This window comes from Rousettus aegyptiacus, unplaced genomic scaffold (assembly GCF_014176215.1).
Source record: "Rousettus aegyptiacus isolate mRouAeg1 unplaced genomic scaffold, mRouAeg1.p scaffold_m13_p_17, whole genome shotgun sequence".
NCBI classification, from domain to species: Eukaryota; Metazoa; Chordata; class Mammalia; order Chiroptera; family Pteropodidae; genus Rousettus; species Rousettus aegyptiacus.
In genome coordinates, this window is record NW_023416292.1 from 11,299,407 (window position 1) to 11,315,912 (window position 16,506).

Below are 16,506 nucleotides of genomic sequence, written 5' to 3' on the forward strand. Positions count from 1 at the left end.
AAAATAAGTATTACTTGAATTTAGTTATTGTTATTATTACTAATAGATATATATGAAGTAAAAGGTGTGGAGAGTACAGATGATATAAGATCTTAAAGATATGATTATGCAAATAGAAGCTAATTCATGAAGAAGATGGGATTCATCTATCCCAAACACATTACTCACATTCTTCTACATAGGATCTTATTAAAAATTCTATATATATATATATGAACTGAAAGAGAGAGATCCTAAAAATCTGTCATTTCAAATTGAATGTAGATACCCCAATAAATATAAATTAGTTCTGAAAACATAAATGCAAAATAAATATTAACACATAAGTGAGAAATTCATAGAATTTTGAGTTTTTACTGAACTTATTGCAGAATACAATTATGATCATGTACTTAACTGCTCAAATACATCTAGTAAATTATTATCTCACAATGCAAATCGATTTATTTTTATTTGTTCTCTTTTCCAAATAGTCTACAAATATTTGAAGGTCTAATACATACAAGAAATTATGTTAGATAATAGAGGGGAGCTACGAAAATGGGTAAGATATAGTCATTCCTTCTTAAGGGATTTACAATTTTGAAAGGGAACACACCGAACCCATTAGACTCTACAGCCCTCATCTTACTGATGTTTGGCTCTATCGAGTGCTGATAAACACTCTCAGATTGAAATCCTTTCCTCATTTGGTTTTCATACTACTCTTCAGATTCTTCCATGCTTCTGAAACCATCCTTTCTCAGGCTTATCTTTTGGTCCTTCTTCCTTGGCATGGTCCTTATATACTGATGTTTTCTTGAATTAGTTTCCTAGCCCCTATGTATTCTGTTATTCACTCTGATGACTTCAGGTACCACCTATATTAAAGCTTCTGAACCTTGTCACTATTGGTATTTTGGGTCAGATAATTCTTCATTATGGGAGTTACCCTGTACATTAGCAGTATCTCCAGTCTCTACCCTCTAGATGCCAATCCCTCTCCTAATTGTGAAAAACAAAATTATGTCCAGACATTGCCAAGTTTCCCCTGGGAGGCAAAATCACTCCCAGTCAAGAACCACTTACCTTTACATATAACATATATAGCTCTGTCTCTTGAGTTCCATTTTGATGAAAATTTAATCACTCATCGTTCCTTAACTGGACTGCTGCAATGATTTCCTAACTGGGCTCCATGACTTCCAGTCTTCACATTGACACAATGACCCACAACGAATTGTGGGTTTATAAAGAAATCCCAAGGCTGCCTAAAAGCCTTCTTGGAACATCTGTGAAACAAAGAAAAAGAAGTAGAATTGTAAAGATTCTTGACATGTACTCAGAAACTCTTGGGGATATAGACGTTCTTCTTGATAACCTATGACTTGTGAAGTGAAGTGGCTGTGTACAGAAAAAATGAACCTCCTATTACTAGAAAAATACATTCTTTCAAAAGAACATAACCTTAACAGCAATCTTTCACTAATCAATTTTCAAGAGTTTGATCTCTAATTGAAAGTTTAAAACCTGAAAAGATTATAAAGACTACTATGGTATTGACATAAATTTAGATAATGATATATAGGTTTTATGACAAAAGTTATTGTTTTTATAGCAAATAAATTTGTTTCAATAACATTAGTGCTTCTAATAAGAAATTTTGAAAAGTTATTTAAGAACAAGTACATTTGTCATGGCAGCTGTTTGTATATCCTGTTATAAAAATAAAACACTTCATAAACAAGTTAAATCTTAAATTCCTGGAACATATGTAAAACCAAAGCACTATGTAAGTCTTGATTACTAAAGAATTCATGTGAAGGCAATGTCATCCATATCGCGAAACAGTGGCTTTGGAGACCCCAAATAACATAGCTAACAATCTTATAGTATGCTATAATATATAACAATTTCACATACACTATCTCATTTTATTCTCATAATTGAGGTAGCAAAGCAATGATTTTAAAATTGCCTATTCAAGGATGGAAAAAAAGTTTTCAGCTCTATTGAGGTATCATTGACAAATAAAATTCTAAGACTTCTAATGTGTACCATGTGATAATTTGATATATGTATACATTGTGAAAAGATTCTCTTCCCTTCCCAGTCTAGTTAATTTAATTAACAGCGGATGGAGAAATCAAAGTGTTTATGGTTAATTGACTTGTCTAGGTTTATACAGCTAGTAAGATATGGAGTTTGAGCTTAACCTTGGGCCTCCCAATCCTACTGCCTGTGCTCTTCAGACTATTTCACAGTCCTTACCTAGCATTCACCAACACAAAGAATATATTTACAATAAAAAAAAAATTGGGGATTCTCTAAAATTAGAAGACATGTTTTAGTACATTTCTGGTCCATATGTCAATTCTGCAGGAAAACACACACACACACACACACACACACACACACACACACAGAGTTATCTAGCATCCAGATAAAGTTTCAATAACTCCTGCAATTCCAACAACTAATGCATTGGCCATGGTCTTGGCAGAAAGAGCAAGACTAAGTGTGCAGTAATCTCAGTTTTCAATTATGGATTTTCCTCATTTGGGCAATAGCATTTAAGGAACACTTTAAATGTTATCTATAACAAGCATTATCTTTTAGGGTTTGTTTGTTTGTTTGCAACAGTATACAAAACAATGCTTCTCAAAATTAGTTTTCATGAACCCAGGTGGTTTCATCCTAGACAATGTTATTCCTCAGTGCATCTGCTCCCCACCCCCAATCCCTTAACACATACTAGCTTGATTTAATCATGCTATCTCAGAAACAATAATTGATCTTAATTTTATTATTAGTTTCAAGTATACAGTACATTGGTTAGAGATCGATATAGTTTATAAAATGATCCCTCTAATTGCTCTTTCTCTCCTCTGGCTCTCCACCTAGCCATTGCATTGATGCTATCTGCATTTCCTATGCCATGCTCCCCATCCCTATGACTATCTATCAACTACTAATTTGTACTTCTTTAACCCTTCACCCCATTGTCTAAGCCCCCAACGCCATCCCCTCTGGCTGTCACCAGATCGTCCTCTCTATTTGTGAATCTTTTTTTGATTAGTTTGTTCTTTTTGTTCCTTAAATTCTGCATATAAGTGAAATCACATCGTATTTGTCTTTCTCTGACTTATTTCACTCAGAGTAATAACCTCTAGGTCCATCCATGTCATTGCAAATGGTAGGATTTCTTTTTTTTAATGGTTGAGTAATATTCCATTGTATATATGAACCGTAACTTCTTTATCCAATCATCTGTTGATGGGCATTTAGGTTGCTTCCATATCTTGGCTATTGTAAATTGTGCTGACATGAACACAGTGCTGCATAGATCTTTGGATAAATACCCAGAAGTTCAATTGCTGGGTGAAAAGGTGTATCCATTTTTAATTTTTTTGAGAAACCTCCAGACTGTTTTCCGTAGCGGCTGTACCAATACGCGATCCCACCAACAGTGTATGAGAGTTCCCTTTTCTCCACATCCTCTCTGACCCTTGTTCTTTGACTCATTGATGATAGCCATTCTAACATGTGTGAGGTGATATCTCAACGATAATTCATTTTTAAAGGTTGACATTTAGTGATCGCTGACAACACATAATTATCTCCCCCACGGGGTTCTTCTTCTAACAAATTAACACATTTTTAGCAGGCAATGATAATCACACATGAAACTAAACTACTAGGTAACTTCAATTACAGAGACTCATGTAATAAAGCACACAAGTCTCACAGAGTTTAGAAGCATAAGACCATGACTGTATACTACATTTACCTTTTATCAAAAATCAATACAGGTGCCATTTTTGTCCGTTATTTTCCCAACTTTGAGCATTTAAGGATGAATGTGACCTTTAATTGTATTTTATTGTTTCTTCTGTTTTGGTGAAGAAATGGGGGAGAACTTTTAAACCTTCACTTGACTTTTCCTAAGGTGGAACAGGAGTAAATTGATATCCATTTGAAACTAGTTATTTTACCGTTCTTCTCAGTTTCACAGTGAAAATTTTAAGTAGAAATAGTTCCAAAAGTAACAATAATAAAAAAGAAACACAAATGATTTAAACTCATTAGTTAAAAGGCACATAATGTCAAATTAGACTTAAACCCCCCAATACTTGCTGTTTAAATAAGATACAACTAAAGCATGCAGAGATAGAAAAGTTGGAAGTAAAATGAAGAAAAAACTATAACATGCAAATAATTTTTTAAAGTAAGTGTCACTAAATTAATACCAAACAAATGAGCTTAAAGAGAAACATCCTTATTGGATATAGAAATGATCATTCCATAATAATAAAATGGTACATTTCAACAGCAAGATTTATCCATTTTAAACTTAAATATGCCTAATAAAATGTCATAGAGTATACGAAGTACAAATTGGTAGAATACAGGAAGTGACTATTCCATCATCAGAGACTTCAGTACAGTTCTTTCAATCCTTAAAAGATCAAGTAACAAAAATTAGTATCAATGTAGATATTAACCACATAATTAACAAGCTTGTTCTAAGGCACATATATAAAACCCTGGAACCAATAAGTGAACTAACCATTTTTCCCCCTCTAGCACACAAAGTAGATTTTCAAAAATTAATAAGGAGCATACTAGAAAACAACAGAGTACATACTAGAAGACAGATTACATTTTAGGACTACAAAGCAATTAAGTAGAAATTAATAATATATGTTAATTTGTGACTAGTGAAAAATGTATACATACACTACTAAATAACTCTTATGTCAGGAATAAAATTATACTGGAAATTCAAAGTTATTAAAACTGAAAAATAATAAAAAATATATATATCAAAACTTTTGGGATAGAGCAATAAATCTATATCAGGAACAATTTTATTCGTAAAAATATAAATAACAAAAGAAGAAAAAAAATAAATGACCTGAGTGTCTAACTTAAGTTAAAAAAAATAAGGTAAACCAATGAAATAGAAAAATGAGAAAACAAATATGAGTACAAATCAATGAAATATAAATTCTATCTACAGACAGAATCTAAAAAGCCAAAACTAAGAGACTAGAGAAATATCTGCCAGATTGGTGTAAGGGGAAAACATAAATAAATAACATTAGGAATTCTTTTAAAACATATATAAGATAGATGAGATTAAAAGGATGTAAAACATATGAACAACTTAAATGCCAACAAATTTGAAAACAGACAAAATGGAAAAATTTCTAGAAAAACATAACTTAACCAGAATTTACTTAAGAAGCATAAAAAGTCTGAATAATCCTGTAACAAGCAAAGAAACTAGGAAAATATCTGAAAAATATTAGCATCAAAAAATATAAGTTCCAGAGGCATTTACATGTTAATTCTATCAAGCCGATAAGAAACAGTTCATTTTATATAGGTTTTTCCAGAGAACAGAAAGAGAAAAATCACCTCATTTGATTAAATTAGTCTAATCTTTACACCCATACTAGAAAAGGACAGTAAAAGAAAAAGGGAAATCACAGCCTAATGTCACTTATTTGTATTGATGCAAAAATTCTAAATAAAATATTAGCAAATTGAATCCAATAGTATATGCAAAAGATAAAACATGACCAAGTTGGATTTATCCCTGGAATATAAAGCTGAGTATATGAAGTTCATAAAGATTATGCTCCTACCCTAGCCTTGATGTCTTTAGTTGCTGGCATCACTACCTGAGCCCTCCAAGCCATATAGGTGCCGATGCTAAAATTTATTGCAGGAGTAATAACTATTCACTAAGGTTGAGTGAGCCAAGTCCTTTGGTCATTGCATTTGAAATCCAGCCTTCTCAAAAACGGAGATTGAGTCTGCCATGATTCTTAACCTTGCATTCATCCAAAGCGATAGCTCCCCCACCTCTTCTCATTCACCACTACCTGCCCACTCCCAACTTGTCATGCGCCATAATATTTTATTACACCATCACCTCCATCCCCTTCCCTTCTCCTTCCTCTCTAAATACAGCACATTTCCATTTATTTTCAACCTTTTCTTCAAGCATTCCTCCCACATCTTTGCCATAACTGAAACCAAGTTCTTCAAAACAGTTTACCCTCTTTATCGCTTCCAAGTGGTGATTATTCATTCTTTCAAAATCCAGATATCATTCTTGACACTCTCTTTTACTCCAGATCTTCTCACTTGCTTCTATAAAAAATCTTACGTACTTTTTTAAAGGCTCATGTTATTTGTCTGTATCACTTTTCCTCTGCATCTGTAATTGTCAACTACTGACCTTCTAGTCACTTTCCCTCATTTATCAAAAATTAGATACTCAATTCACACAGCCTTCCTTTGTGTTTCAACTCCTATCGCTACGTTGGGTATTATCATTATTCAGCAGATCACCTTTCCATAATCTGCACTCTCCGTTCCTTGAACTCATCTATTAACTTCCAATAACCTACTTCACCTCAGCCACTCCATTTGCTGTCATTTGCATTCTTACTTCCCAAATCACTATTCTAAGTATCCTTACTTATGATCACAATCATGTCTCCTTATTTACTTGTCGACTACTACCGAAATTTAAGGTCTTTGATTTTTCCTAGATCTCTACTGCATTGATATCTTCACAATTCAACAAATCACTGCCATTCTGTCTCTGTCTCTGAATCTGTCTCTCTCAACACCTTCTACCTTCCACCCCACCTCTTTCTCTCTCTTCACTTCCTTTTTTTATTCAGCTTAGATTTCATGGCTCATTATTTAAATGATATTGTGTAAATAATATTCTTGCCAATATCATAAATTTCCTAGTCCTTATTTGTTTCAACTTGTTAGACAGGACTCCAAACACTTCTATTTACTTATTCTATTATTAAATATGAGAAAACAAAGACTGCTGAGAGGGAAAAAAAATCACACTATTTTATTCATTTATTATTACTAACTCCAAATGGGGCTTTCTCAGTGTCTGGCAACCCCACTATGTCCCTTTGGTCAACTTGATCTCCCATTCTTTGTGACATTTTTTGAAATTTTTATTTTCTTTCTTTACTCTCAGCAGATGACCTTGCCAACTTCACAGAGATCTGAAGGCATCAGAGGAGAGAATCTTCAGACTTTCCACTATCAAACCCTCAAACCCGCATCCATCTGCACCAATTTTCTTCTCTCTCTGAGCTTTTATATCAGAACAGATGTTCCTGCTCTATGGCTGCCTATGCGTTAGAGACTATCCCCTCTCACCTTCTCAGGAATCTCACATTCATGTTTTCTTCTGTACAGTCATACCCTGGTTCTATATACTAAGTCAATCACCCCCCTTTTGTTAGTATCTTTACCCTTAATATGTATATGCTCCATCAGGTACTAGGGTTAGCAAGCCACTTTCCTGAACCTCAGTTTCTGAATTGTTAAAAATGGCATTATAAAAACGAAAATATTTTATAAATTGTAAAGCATTATACTATGAGTTAATTTGTTAAAATTTGTTCCAACCTAAAGACCAAAGGAATTAAGTGACTTCCTAAGGTTTTATTGTTTCTTAATTATGAGACGTAGGGGTACAGCTCAACTCTCATAATCACTGGCTATTATTTCATTTATAATTAAAATCTAGAAAAAAATTTCAAAAGTGCTAATGAAAGCATAGAAATATATTTTTAAACCTTGCTATTTTTGTTTAGATATAGATATTGCAGTCTAGCATCTTAGCTTATTAACAGTCAGAATTTTAATCATGAGAACAGGCATCTGGAGTATCTACAACTAAATTGGATTTGACGAAAATAGAATCTAAGAGGCGATTAAACTACCTTCATCCCTATCATTAAGGTCCCCTTCACAATTCTGTAAAGAAAAGATCTCCTTAACAAACTGAACAAATTCAATGAAAGAGCTTTTCCTAAAAGATTAACTCTTTTTAAGAACTTTTGTACAGGGCTCTTTGGGATCAGAATTTCAGAAGTTCCACAGTACAGTATAAAATCTAGCTTCTTTTGATTTTGTTAAGTATGTAAAATATTTACAAAATATTTTTGCAAAGATGAAAAAAAAAGAATAATCTATTGCTGATTATTGAGACAGATAATATCCAAATGTCTACTCTTCCTAACTAGTGGTCCTCGGATACAATATATAATATTTAATGTGTACTTCAATTGTAGCCATTACATTTGAACCCATTCAACAAATCTTTGTCCTGCTTACAACACAAGTGTTGTAAAAATCCAATGAGAACAACACAAGTGCTGTAAAAATCTAATGAGATAATGTATGTGAAAACACTTTAGAAATGGCAAAAGGAGAGACAAACATTTGTCATGGTTCTAACTCCATTTATCTCTCGTCCTTAATAAATCAGAACTTATTAACGTATTAATTTACCTTTTAGTAGGTTCTCGATTGTATGAGAACTCATTCACCTTTGGTGAACATTCATTAAAATACTTGATAGTCTCAGTATAATTATTTATCAAAGTCAGAAATCAGAAACAATTTACTAGGTATTTATTGTACTTTGGCTAATTTATATTTCAACAAATCATTGTAGGAGTGAAAAAAAAGAGACATTCTATATATATGCAGAAATGTCACAACATAAAAACGGGAGATGGAGGTGCTATAGAAAAAGGCAGACTGTGGGAAGAGTAAATATGGATTATGTTTTTTTGAGTAATAGTAGTAATTATTTCCCTGGGGAACTTCTTTGTCTCTCCTTCCTCCTTCCTCCTGTGTGTGTGTGTATGTGTATATATATATATATATTTATGATTTATAAGAATTGACAAGTACTAAAGAGCAAATGTGTAGCAAGTCTCCAGTGCTGAATGCCATCAGTTCTTTCCCTCCCTGTATACATGTGCTTCTCCCCCACTGATAGATGGGCTTCTTTATCCTCTTCCATGGAAACTAGGCTGGCTCCCTTTGCTTTGACCAATAGAATACAGAGGAATGACGAGGATGTCAAGGACACATGAGCCCAGGCCTTAAGAGGGTCACGATTTCTACTTTCTTCTTCTTTGAACACTGATTCTTGGGGCTCTTCCTTTTGGAATTCAACCACCATGCTGTGAGAATCCCTAAGCCCTATGGAAAGGTCATGGGAGCAGAAACAGATAAACTACCCACCATGTGAACAAGTTATCTTGGATATCATAGCCCTTAGATATTCGAAGCCCCAGCCAACATCATGTGGAACAGAATCTTTTAGCTGAGCTAGCTAAGCTGAGCAAAAGATGAAGGCTTTAGGGCCTTCTGAAAACTGATGTCTAAAGAACAATGAGGAAATTGTTATGGAAAGACGATTCTTATTATAAAAGGCAACACTTTCACCTGCAGTAATGTGAAAGGTAGAACCAATAAGCTTATGTAAATTGCTAAAGGAGAAAAGTAATCTAATAAACGTATGCATTTGGCCAAGATTTTCAGGCAGAATATTGAAAACGCCAATGACTTCTAGCTGGCTATGATCAAATATGAGAAGAGAGAGAGGAACTAAATAAGAAATTGTTCTTTTTTGGAGCAAAATTTATAGGAAATAAAAAGAGCCCCAAACACCTTTTCCATCCAGCAAGAGATCCTCCAGGAGAAAATGACCTCGTGGCAAGTCAAATCCAGGGAATTACTAGTAAAACATAGCACCGGGATGTTAGGATCAGGGGTATGGCTGTGCTAATCTTTAAAATTCCACATGTATTTAAGCCAGTGCCTCAAAGACCTCTGAACTAGGCATAAAGACTTCTCAGAATCTTATAAGCGCACATTGTAGTCTACCTAGCTAGACAATGGGTATCTAAGATTCTTAAGGGCATTGTCCTTTAGCTCCCTCTCAGGTCAAAGTAAAGAGAGGTCTGTGTTGAATGGATTCGTAGTTGTGCCTTTTGTCTAATGGAGTGGATTATAATTTGAGTTATAAGAAATATACAATATTTTTAAAGGAATTCTATAAATTTAGTCTAAAAGGGAGGGACAGTTCAAAGTAAAAAGAGGATTCTGGGTCTTCAATCTTCAAAAATTAGGAAGCAGGTTGAGAAACCTGCTCAGCTTCCAACATAGGCCATTTCTCATAATAAGGGATGACCTGGAAAGAGTCAAAATTTTGTAGGGGAGAAGCAAAAGCTGAGAACCACTCTCAGGGAGAAAAAGTCGGCCTTAATCAGCATATATTCCCTGCTTCTAGAATCATAAATTAGAGACATGCGCCCAACTGGAGTTCAGAGTTGCCATGGACAACTCTGAATAATTCACTGCTTTGTACCTCTCATTTCCCCCCTTTTTTGAGCAAGAGTGTTTATTGCCATTGAATAGTAGATTAGTACAGGCAAGAAAATTGTTTCTTTAGTTCATGTATCTTCAGATCGAGAGGAACCGCAGTAAAGGTGGCGCATAGGTACTTGATACTGATTTACATGACAAGTTGATGGGCCCTGAGCCTTGATTCGGTGATATATTAAATTATTAAGATGAGATTTTAAGGTTTTGGGAGGTAGTGAATGCATTTCCCACAGGTCAGGAACATATATTATTATGGGCAGAGGATATATTAACTAATCTTGCACTTTTTTTATACCTGCATGTCCATTGAGAGGTAAAGGTTCTTTTCCCCTTCCTTTTAATCCAGGCTGGTCCTGCAAATTACTTTGACAAACACAATGTAATGGAAATGACGTGTTAAGACTTCCATGCCAGAACCTCAAGAAGATTCGGTTTCTACATTTCTCTACTTTAGATTTTACTTCTTGGATCCCGCCATCATGATAGGAAGAAAACCAAGCCATCTGGAGAGGTCATGTAGACGATAAATGAGGAGTCAGCCAAGTTCCCAGCAGGCAGCCAGGATCGATTGCCGTTCGTGTGAATAGGCTGTATTGGATGTTTCAAGCTCAATCTAGCTTCTAGAAAACTGGAGAGTTGAACCATTTCACTGATCCTTATCAACTCAGAATTGTGGAAAAAATGAAATGGTCGTTTTAAGCCAATTAAATTTGGGGGTGGTTTGTTAGTAGTAGACAACAAACAATATATTAATGCCATTTAGTAAATACAATTAACATCAAGAAACCCCTTTCCGCTCAAGAAAACATCGCCAATATCATGTCATCTATTCATTTGCCCCTTCTTGCCTTCCTGTCCCGCCATCACTCCCACCCTGAAATGGTAACCACGATCTTGAATTTCTGCTATATCACTTTCACATAAGAAATGTTTTATCACAAATATATGTATTTCTATATACATCACTTAACAGTTTAGATTTGCTTGTTTTAAAGCTTTATAAAAACTACTGTGCTGAATGTGGGTTCCTGACAATTATCATTTTATTTCTCAGGTCGTTTTACCTGCTAAATACCGTTACAAAACCTACATTTTATTTTTTATTCTCTGGTCAATGGACATTTGGGTGGCTACAAACATTGCTGCCATGTACATTCCCATGTGTACTGCTGTGCACATATGCAAGCGTTTCTCTAGGGTATATGCACAGAATGGCTAGGTATTAAAAAGTAGATGAATGCTTAACCTTACAAGAAAATGCCAATTTGCTTTCCAGAATATCAGTTTACAAAGATGTATTCTTGATGCACATCATTATTGGTATCGTCATATTTCTCAATTTTTTAATCTACTGAATATAAAATGATTTTCATTGGGGTCTTAGTCAATCGCTCACGAGATTAAACATCTTTTCACATGTTCAATCACATCTTAAAATATCTGGTTTGTCTTTTGCTCATTTTCCTACAGGACGATGAATAGAAAACAGGCATCCTTGTTGTATTCCTGATTTTTAATGCATACAACTTAATCAGTATACATTCATTACCTCTTTTTATATATGTTAAATTGTTTAATAGTACTTTTGACTTTCACATCTGTGTTAATAAGTGCCATTAATTTGTAATTTTTTCTCCTACTTAATGTGTTTCTAGTACAATAAAAGTTATACTGGCCTCATAAAATGAGATGAAGAGTATTCCCTCATTATCTACTATTTGGAAGACTCTGCAGAAAATGTTCAAATAATATAGTTCCTGAAAAAGGAGAAAAATATCTATAAGTGTGAGCTAAACATTTTCTTGGTCAAAAAAATTTTAACTACCATTTACTATTCAAACTATTAGATGTCTATCTAGCTTTTTTTCCTTCTTGTTCCAACTTAAAGAAATTGCATTTTTCTAGACCATGGTCTATTTTGTCTAAGTTTTCAAATATATTAAGATATTCCTCGAAGTCTCTTAACACTTTCATCTCTGCTGTATCTATGGGTTAGAACTCCATTTTCAATCTTTATGTTGTTTACGTATATTTTCTTCTTGTTCAATTATGCCAATTTTGTCATGAAAACAACTTTGGCATTGATTCTGTATCTTTTTCTAATTCATTCATTTCTTCCTTTGTCTTTATCTTCTTGCTTCTACATCATTCAGTCTGTTGTTCTTTTCCTAAGTTAGACATTTAGCTTTTTTCCCCCTGAATTTAAGCATTTAAAACCATGTCCCTCAAGGTGATGTTCCTGCTGCATCATCCAATTTTCCGAATGTCATACTTACAATAGGGTTCTAAATATGCTTTCTTCTTTCACCTATAAAGTTTTATTAAACTTGTAAATGTATTTTAAAAATTAACCTTTGTTATTGACTTATTTCTGATTATCCACTTAATATTATTTTTTCTGAAATTTATTGACTTCATACTAGTATATGGTCAATTTTTGCTAATATACAATGATTAACAAGAATGTTCTCTAATAGTTGATTATTCTAAATATGTCCATCAGATCATTAATTATTCAAATGTTTTGCTCATTTTTATGGTCTGCCTGATTTATCAATAATTGAGAACTGTTGAAATCTGTTATTCAATTTGTTGGTTTAGCCCTATAGTTCATACATTTTAGGTCATTTTATAAAGTATATACAAACTTTATATTGTTATATATTAGTAATGAATTGATCTTTTTGCCATTTAGTAGCCTTCTTCATTTTTAATATAACATAATGTAATTTTGATTCAATATCACTAAAGCTATAATCGTTTTCTTTTGCTATTTGCCTATAGCTGGATTTAAAAATCTGTTAACTTGTTTTAATCTATTCATATTTAATTATGATTTGAATTCATGCTATTATCTAATTTTGTCCCTCCTCCCACCTATAATTTCTTCCCTTTTTTGTATTGTTATTGACTTCCCATTCCATATTTTAAACTTGTTTTCCTTTGGAATAATTCATCCCATACCTATTTTTTAGCAGTTACACCTGAAATTTTACTATACATCATTTAACATAATTTTAAAGTTAAACAATGTATTAATCCATTTTCAGAATAATAAAAGCATGTCAGAACACTTTACCCACCATCCTCCCGTCTTATAAGCAATTTTCCAGTTTTTCATTATATTCTATTTTAAAAGTCCACATTAATGTTGCAAAAATGTTTATTTGGTTTTACTTATTTACAACTTTTCTTATAAACACTTCTTTCATTATGATTGTTTTATATACACTTTTGATTTACATGTTCATCATTTATTTTCTCTAGTTTTTCCATTTCAGATCATCCTTTGGAATTTTCTTCTTGAACATTATTCTTTTGCAGTTTCTTTAATAAAGTCCCATTGACGGTAAAAATCTGTTTTTTCATTTGAACATGTCTTTATTTCAGTTTTGCTTAGTAGAAGTTCTAAGCTGATACTTTTTCTCAGAATTCCAAAGGCATTATTTTACCAACTTTTGGGTACGGTGTTGCTTTAAGAACTCTATTGAGTATATGATTGTCTTGACTTCATTGATGATATTTTCTGCTCTTTGCTTTTAAAATCTTGTGTTTGGTATTTTGTAGTTACAGCACATTGGGTTTAGGCATGAATTTCATCTATATATGTATGGGATATATTATGCTTCCTGAACTTATGAATTCATGTTTTTCCAACAAATGTGGGAAATTCTGTTAACTCTTCATATATTGCCACTCCTCCATCCTTAGTCCCTCCTAGTACTTCTAGTCTTCAGAAGTACCTGTACCTCTTAACTTTTCTTTAATATTTATATTTTCCAGTACCTCATTTCTCCTTGCTGTGTACTGGGTCATTTCTTTAGATCTATCTTCCAGTTTATTCACTGTATCTTCAGCTGAGTCCTAATACGATATTCAACATGTGAGGTTTTTATGTATTTTTTTTTTTTTTTAATTTCAAGTAACAAACGTCTTACTTCTAGTAGTTCCATTTGTTTCTTTTTTAGATTTGCCTGTGGTCCCATCCTTCATGTACATTGGTGATGAGACCTTGGGGAATTTAATTCAAAGTCTGTTCTTTCTCATGCTAGCTGGTTTCAACTTGTACCTGGTGATTTCTAGTCATGAGGTAATACTGTGTCATCTTACTCTATAAGAATCTTGGGCCTCTGTCTTGCTTCTGCCAGGAGCTATGGGGTACTATAAACTGAGGGCCACTCCAGCTGTTCTGGCCAGGGTAGCACCTCAAAGATTTATCTCCTTCATTCTGGTCTGAGGCAAACCGCACACAGCAGTACTACAATTGGTATCTCCCATCTGGGCAACCACAGTCAATCTGTGCGCTTAATACAGTTTTTACAACGCCCAACTCAAAATGTGCTCACTTTTGTGGGGAAGGAAAAAGAGGTAAGGTTCTTAGAGATTCCCCCTACTTTCTTTGAGCCTATTAATGCATTGAAAGGTAGGTTTTATTCAGGATCTAGGGGTTTTGCAGTACCTCATCTAATGTACTGCTGGAAGCAAAAGTCTTATTTATATTTCATAGCAGTTATGATAGACTAACTGGAGAAAGCACATGATTTATGGCAATCCTTACTGATTCAAAGCTTTCTGGAAAGGTTTCTTACCCCTTGATCAGAATTCGATCGGCATTCTGGACCTGAGTGCCCATTAGAAAGGTCGTACAGTATGAGCTTCCCCAGTAGGTTGTTGCCTCACTTCGTAGAAACCTCTCTTATTTTTCTATCACTAAGATATTCAATCAACCCTGACTGTTCAAATTTTTCAATGTCTTGATGAATATGTGATCCAGATCAAGAGGACTAAAATCTATGAAAATAAACCATCACTTTGAACATTTGAAAAAATAGATCATAATGATTTGTTACATGCTGGCTTCCATCTAGATGTGTAACTTTATTTTTGGAAGCCTGAGCCACCTATAACATAAGCAGGGCTAAACAAGGCAGCTGGTGATTTCATTTTAGTCAGAAACACACCTACGAATAGGCATAATGGCTGCTATTATCTTAAATGCAGATGGATTGTTTGCATCGTTATATTCATAATTGACGGTCAGTCAGTGTTCTCTGATGATGATCAGGAAGCTCTCTGGGCCTCACCCTAATCACTGAAGTAATGAAAGGAGAGACCGGCAGCAAGAACTGCAACTGCAAATGCTGCAATCACACCTAAAAGTGAAACAAACACAAAACAAATGGAAATGGAATGAGCAAACGAAAGGCTTAACTGATCCTAGGCTCTGAAATGTAGGTAGCTGATGGGCCTAAACAACAAGACACATGCCGAACACATATATTTTGCACACATACACATGTCCTAAAAGCCAGCAAAGTCTTAAAGGAATCTACAGCAATAATTCGAAAAAGAGATTGCACATGTTAGACTGATAATCAAGAACTTCACTACTGTAGCAAAATCTTAAATTAAAAAAAAAAAAAAACAGGTCTCTCTTGCACACATATGCATTCACACGTATCTAAGAGAAAAACCAACACGTACTTTAAAAGGCTTCTATAAATATTTATATTGACATTCCAGCTGTCTTAGGCTACTTAGCTTAAACCAAAAGACAGCTCCAATGTACAGGGTGGTTTTCGAACATTAAAATCCAAAGTCATTCGTATAACTATTAAAAACTACAGAAACTCGGATTCCACCATTATAAAATCGAATTAGTAAGTCTTGGTTGGAACTCATTTTTCTCCTCATGATGATTGTTAAATTAAAACAAAAAGATGACCAGAGTAGAACACTCTCTCTCTTTCTCTTTCTCTCTCTCTCAAGTGACAAGAAACACAACTAAAACGTCTGGCTCTCAGTCAAAAATCTTAATGCTTATAAAAGCATTTCTCAAATTGGCATTACGCTAAACAGTGGTATACATGTTTTTTGATCAATAAGTCTGAAAACTGTAAAAGTGACTGGCACAGTATCTTGGAGCTTTCAAAACACTAAAGTGCATTATAAATTTCCTGACTTGAATTTGGCTTTTTTCACAGGACATACGTCAAAATCTGCATAAGCAATCCTGAGAACACCAGTTTGGAAAACACTGGCCCTACTATATTAATTGACTTCCAAAACTTCATATCATTTCTTCTGAAAATACCAAATAAATTAATAGGAAATGTGATTTTTGAGAGCATTTGGATAATGCATTGCTTGTAAATCTTTCTATGTTCAAGGTCTGGCACTTTCCATAATCCTCAATAAACACTAAGCTAGAAGTTTTAACTAAAATAATAAAATAAAATAAAAAATAAAATAAAATAAAATAAATGAAATGAAATGAAATGAAATAAA

At 33.8% G+C, this 16,506-nt stretch overlaps 1 protein-coding gene across 5 annotated transcripts in view; it reads right to left on the minus strand.

Moving 5' to 3' along the window:
* Nucleotides 1-452: 452 nt before the first annotated feature.
* The window catches only part of ODR4 (odr-4 GPCR localization factor homolog), a 44,654-nt gene continuing 28,600 nt past the window's right edge, over nucleotides 453-16,506 (minus strand). For 4 of the 5 annotated variants that reach the window (XM_036234512.1, XM_036234511.1, XM_016166457.2 and 1 more), the window contains one exon: nucleotides 13,364-15,371. In XM_036234512.1, the coding sequence (XP_036090405.1) occupies nucleotides 15,304-15,371 (68 nt within the window). In that variant the 3' untranslated portion in view covers nucleotides 13,364-15,303. Of the gene's footprint in view, nucleotides 1,272-13,363; nucleotides 15,372-16,506 lie in introns of those variants that run through there. The other variant, XM_036234513.1, reaches the window with a different exon arrangement.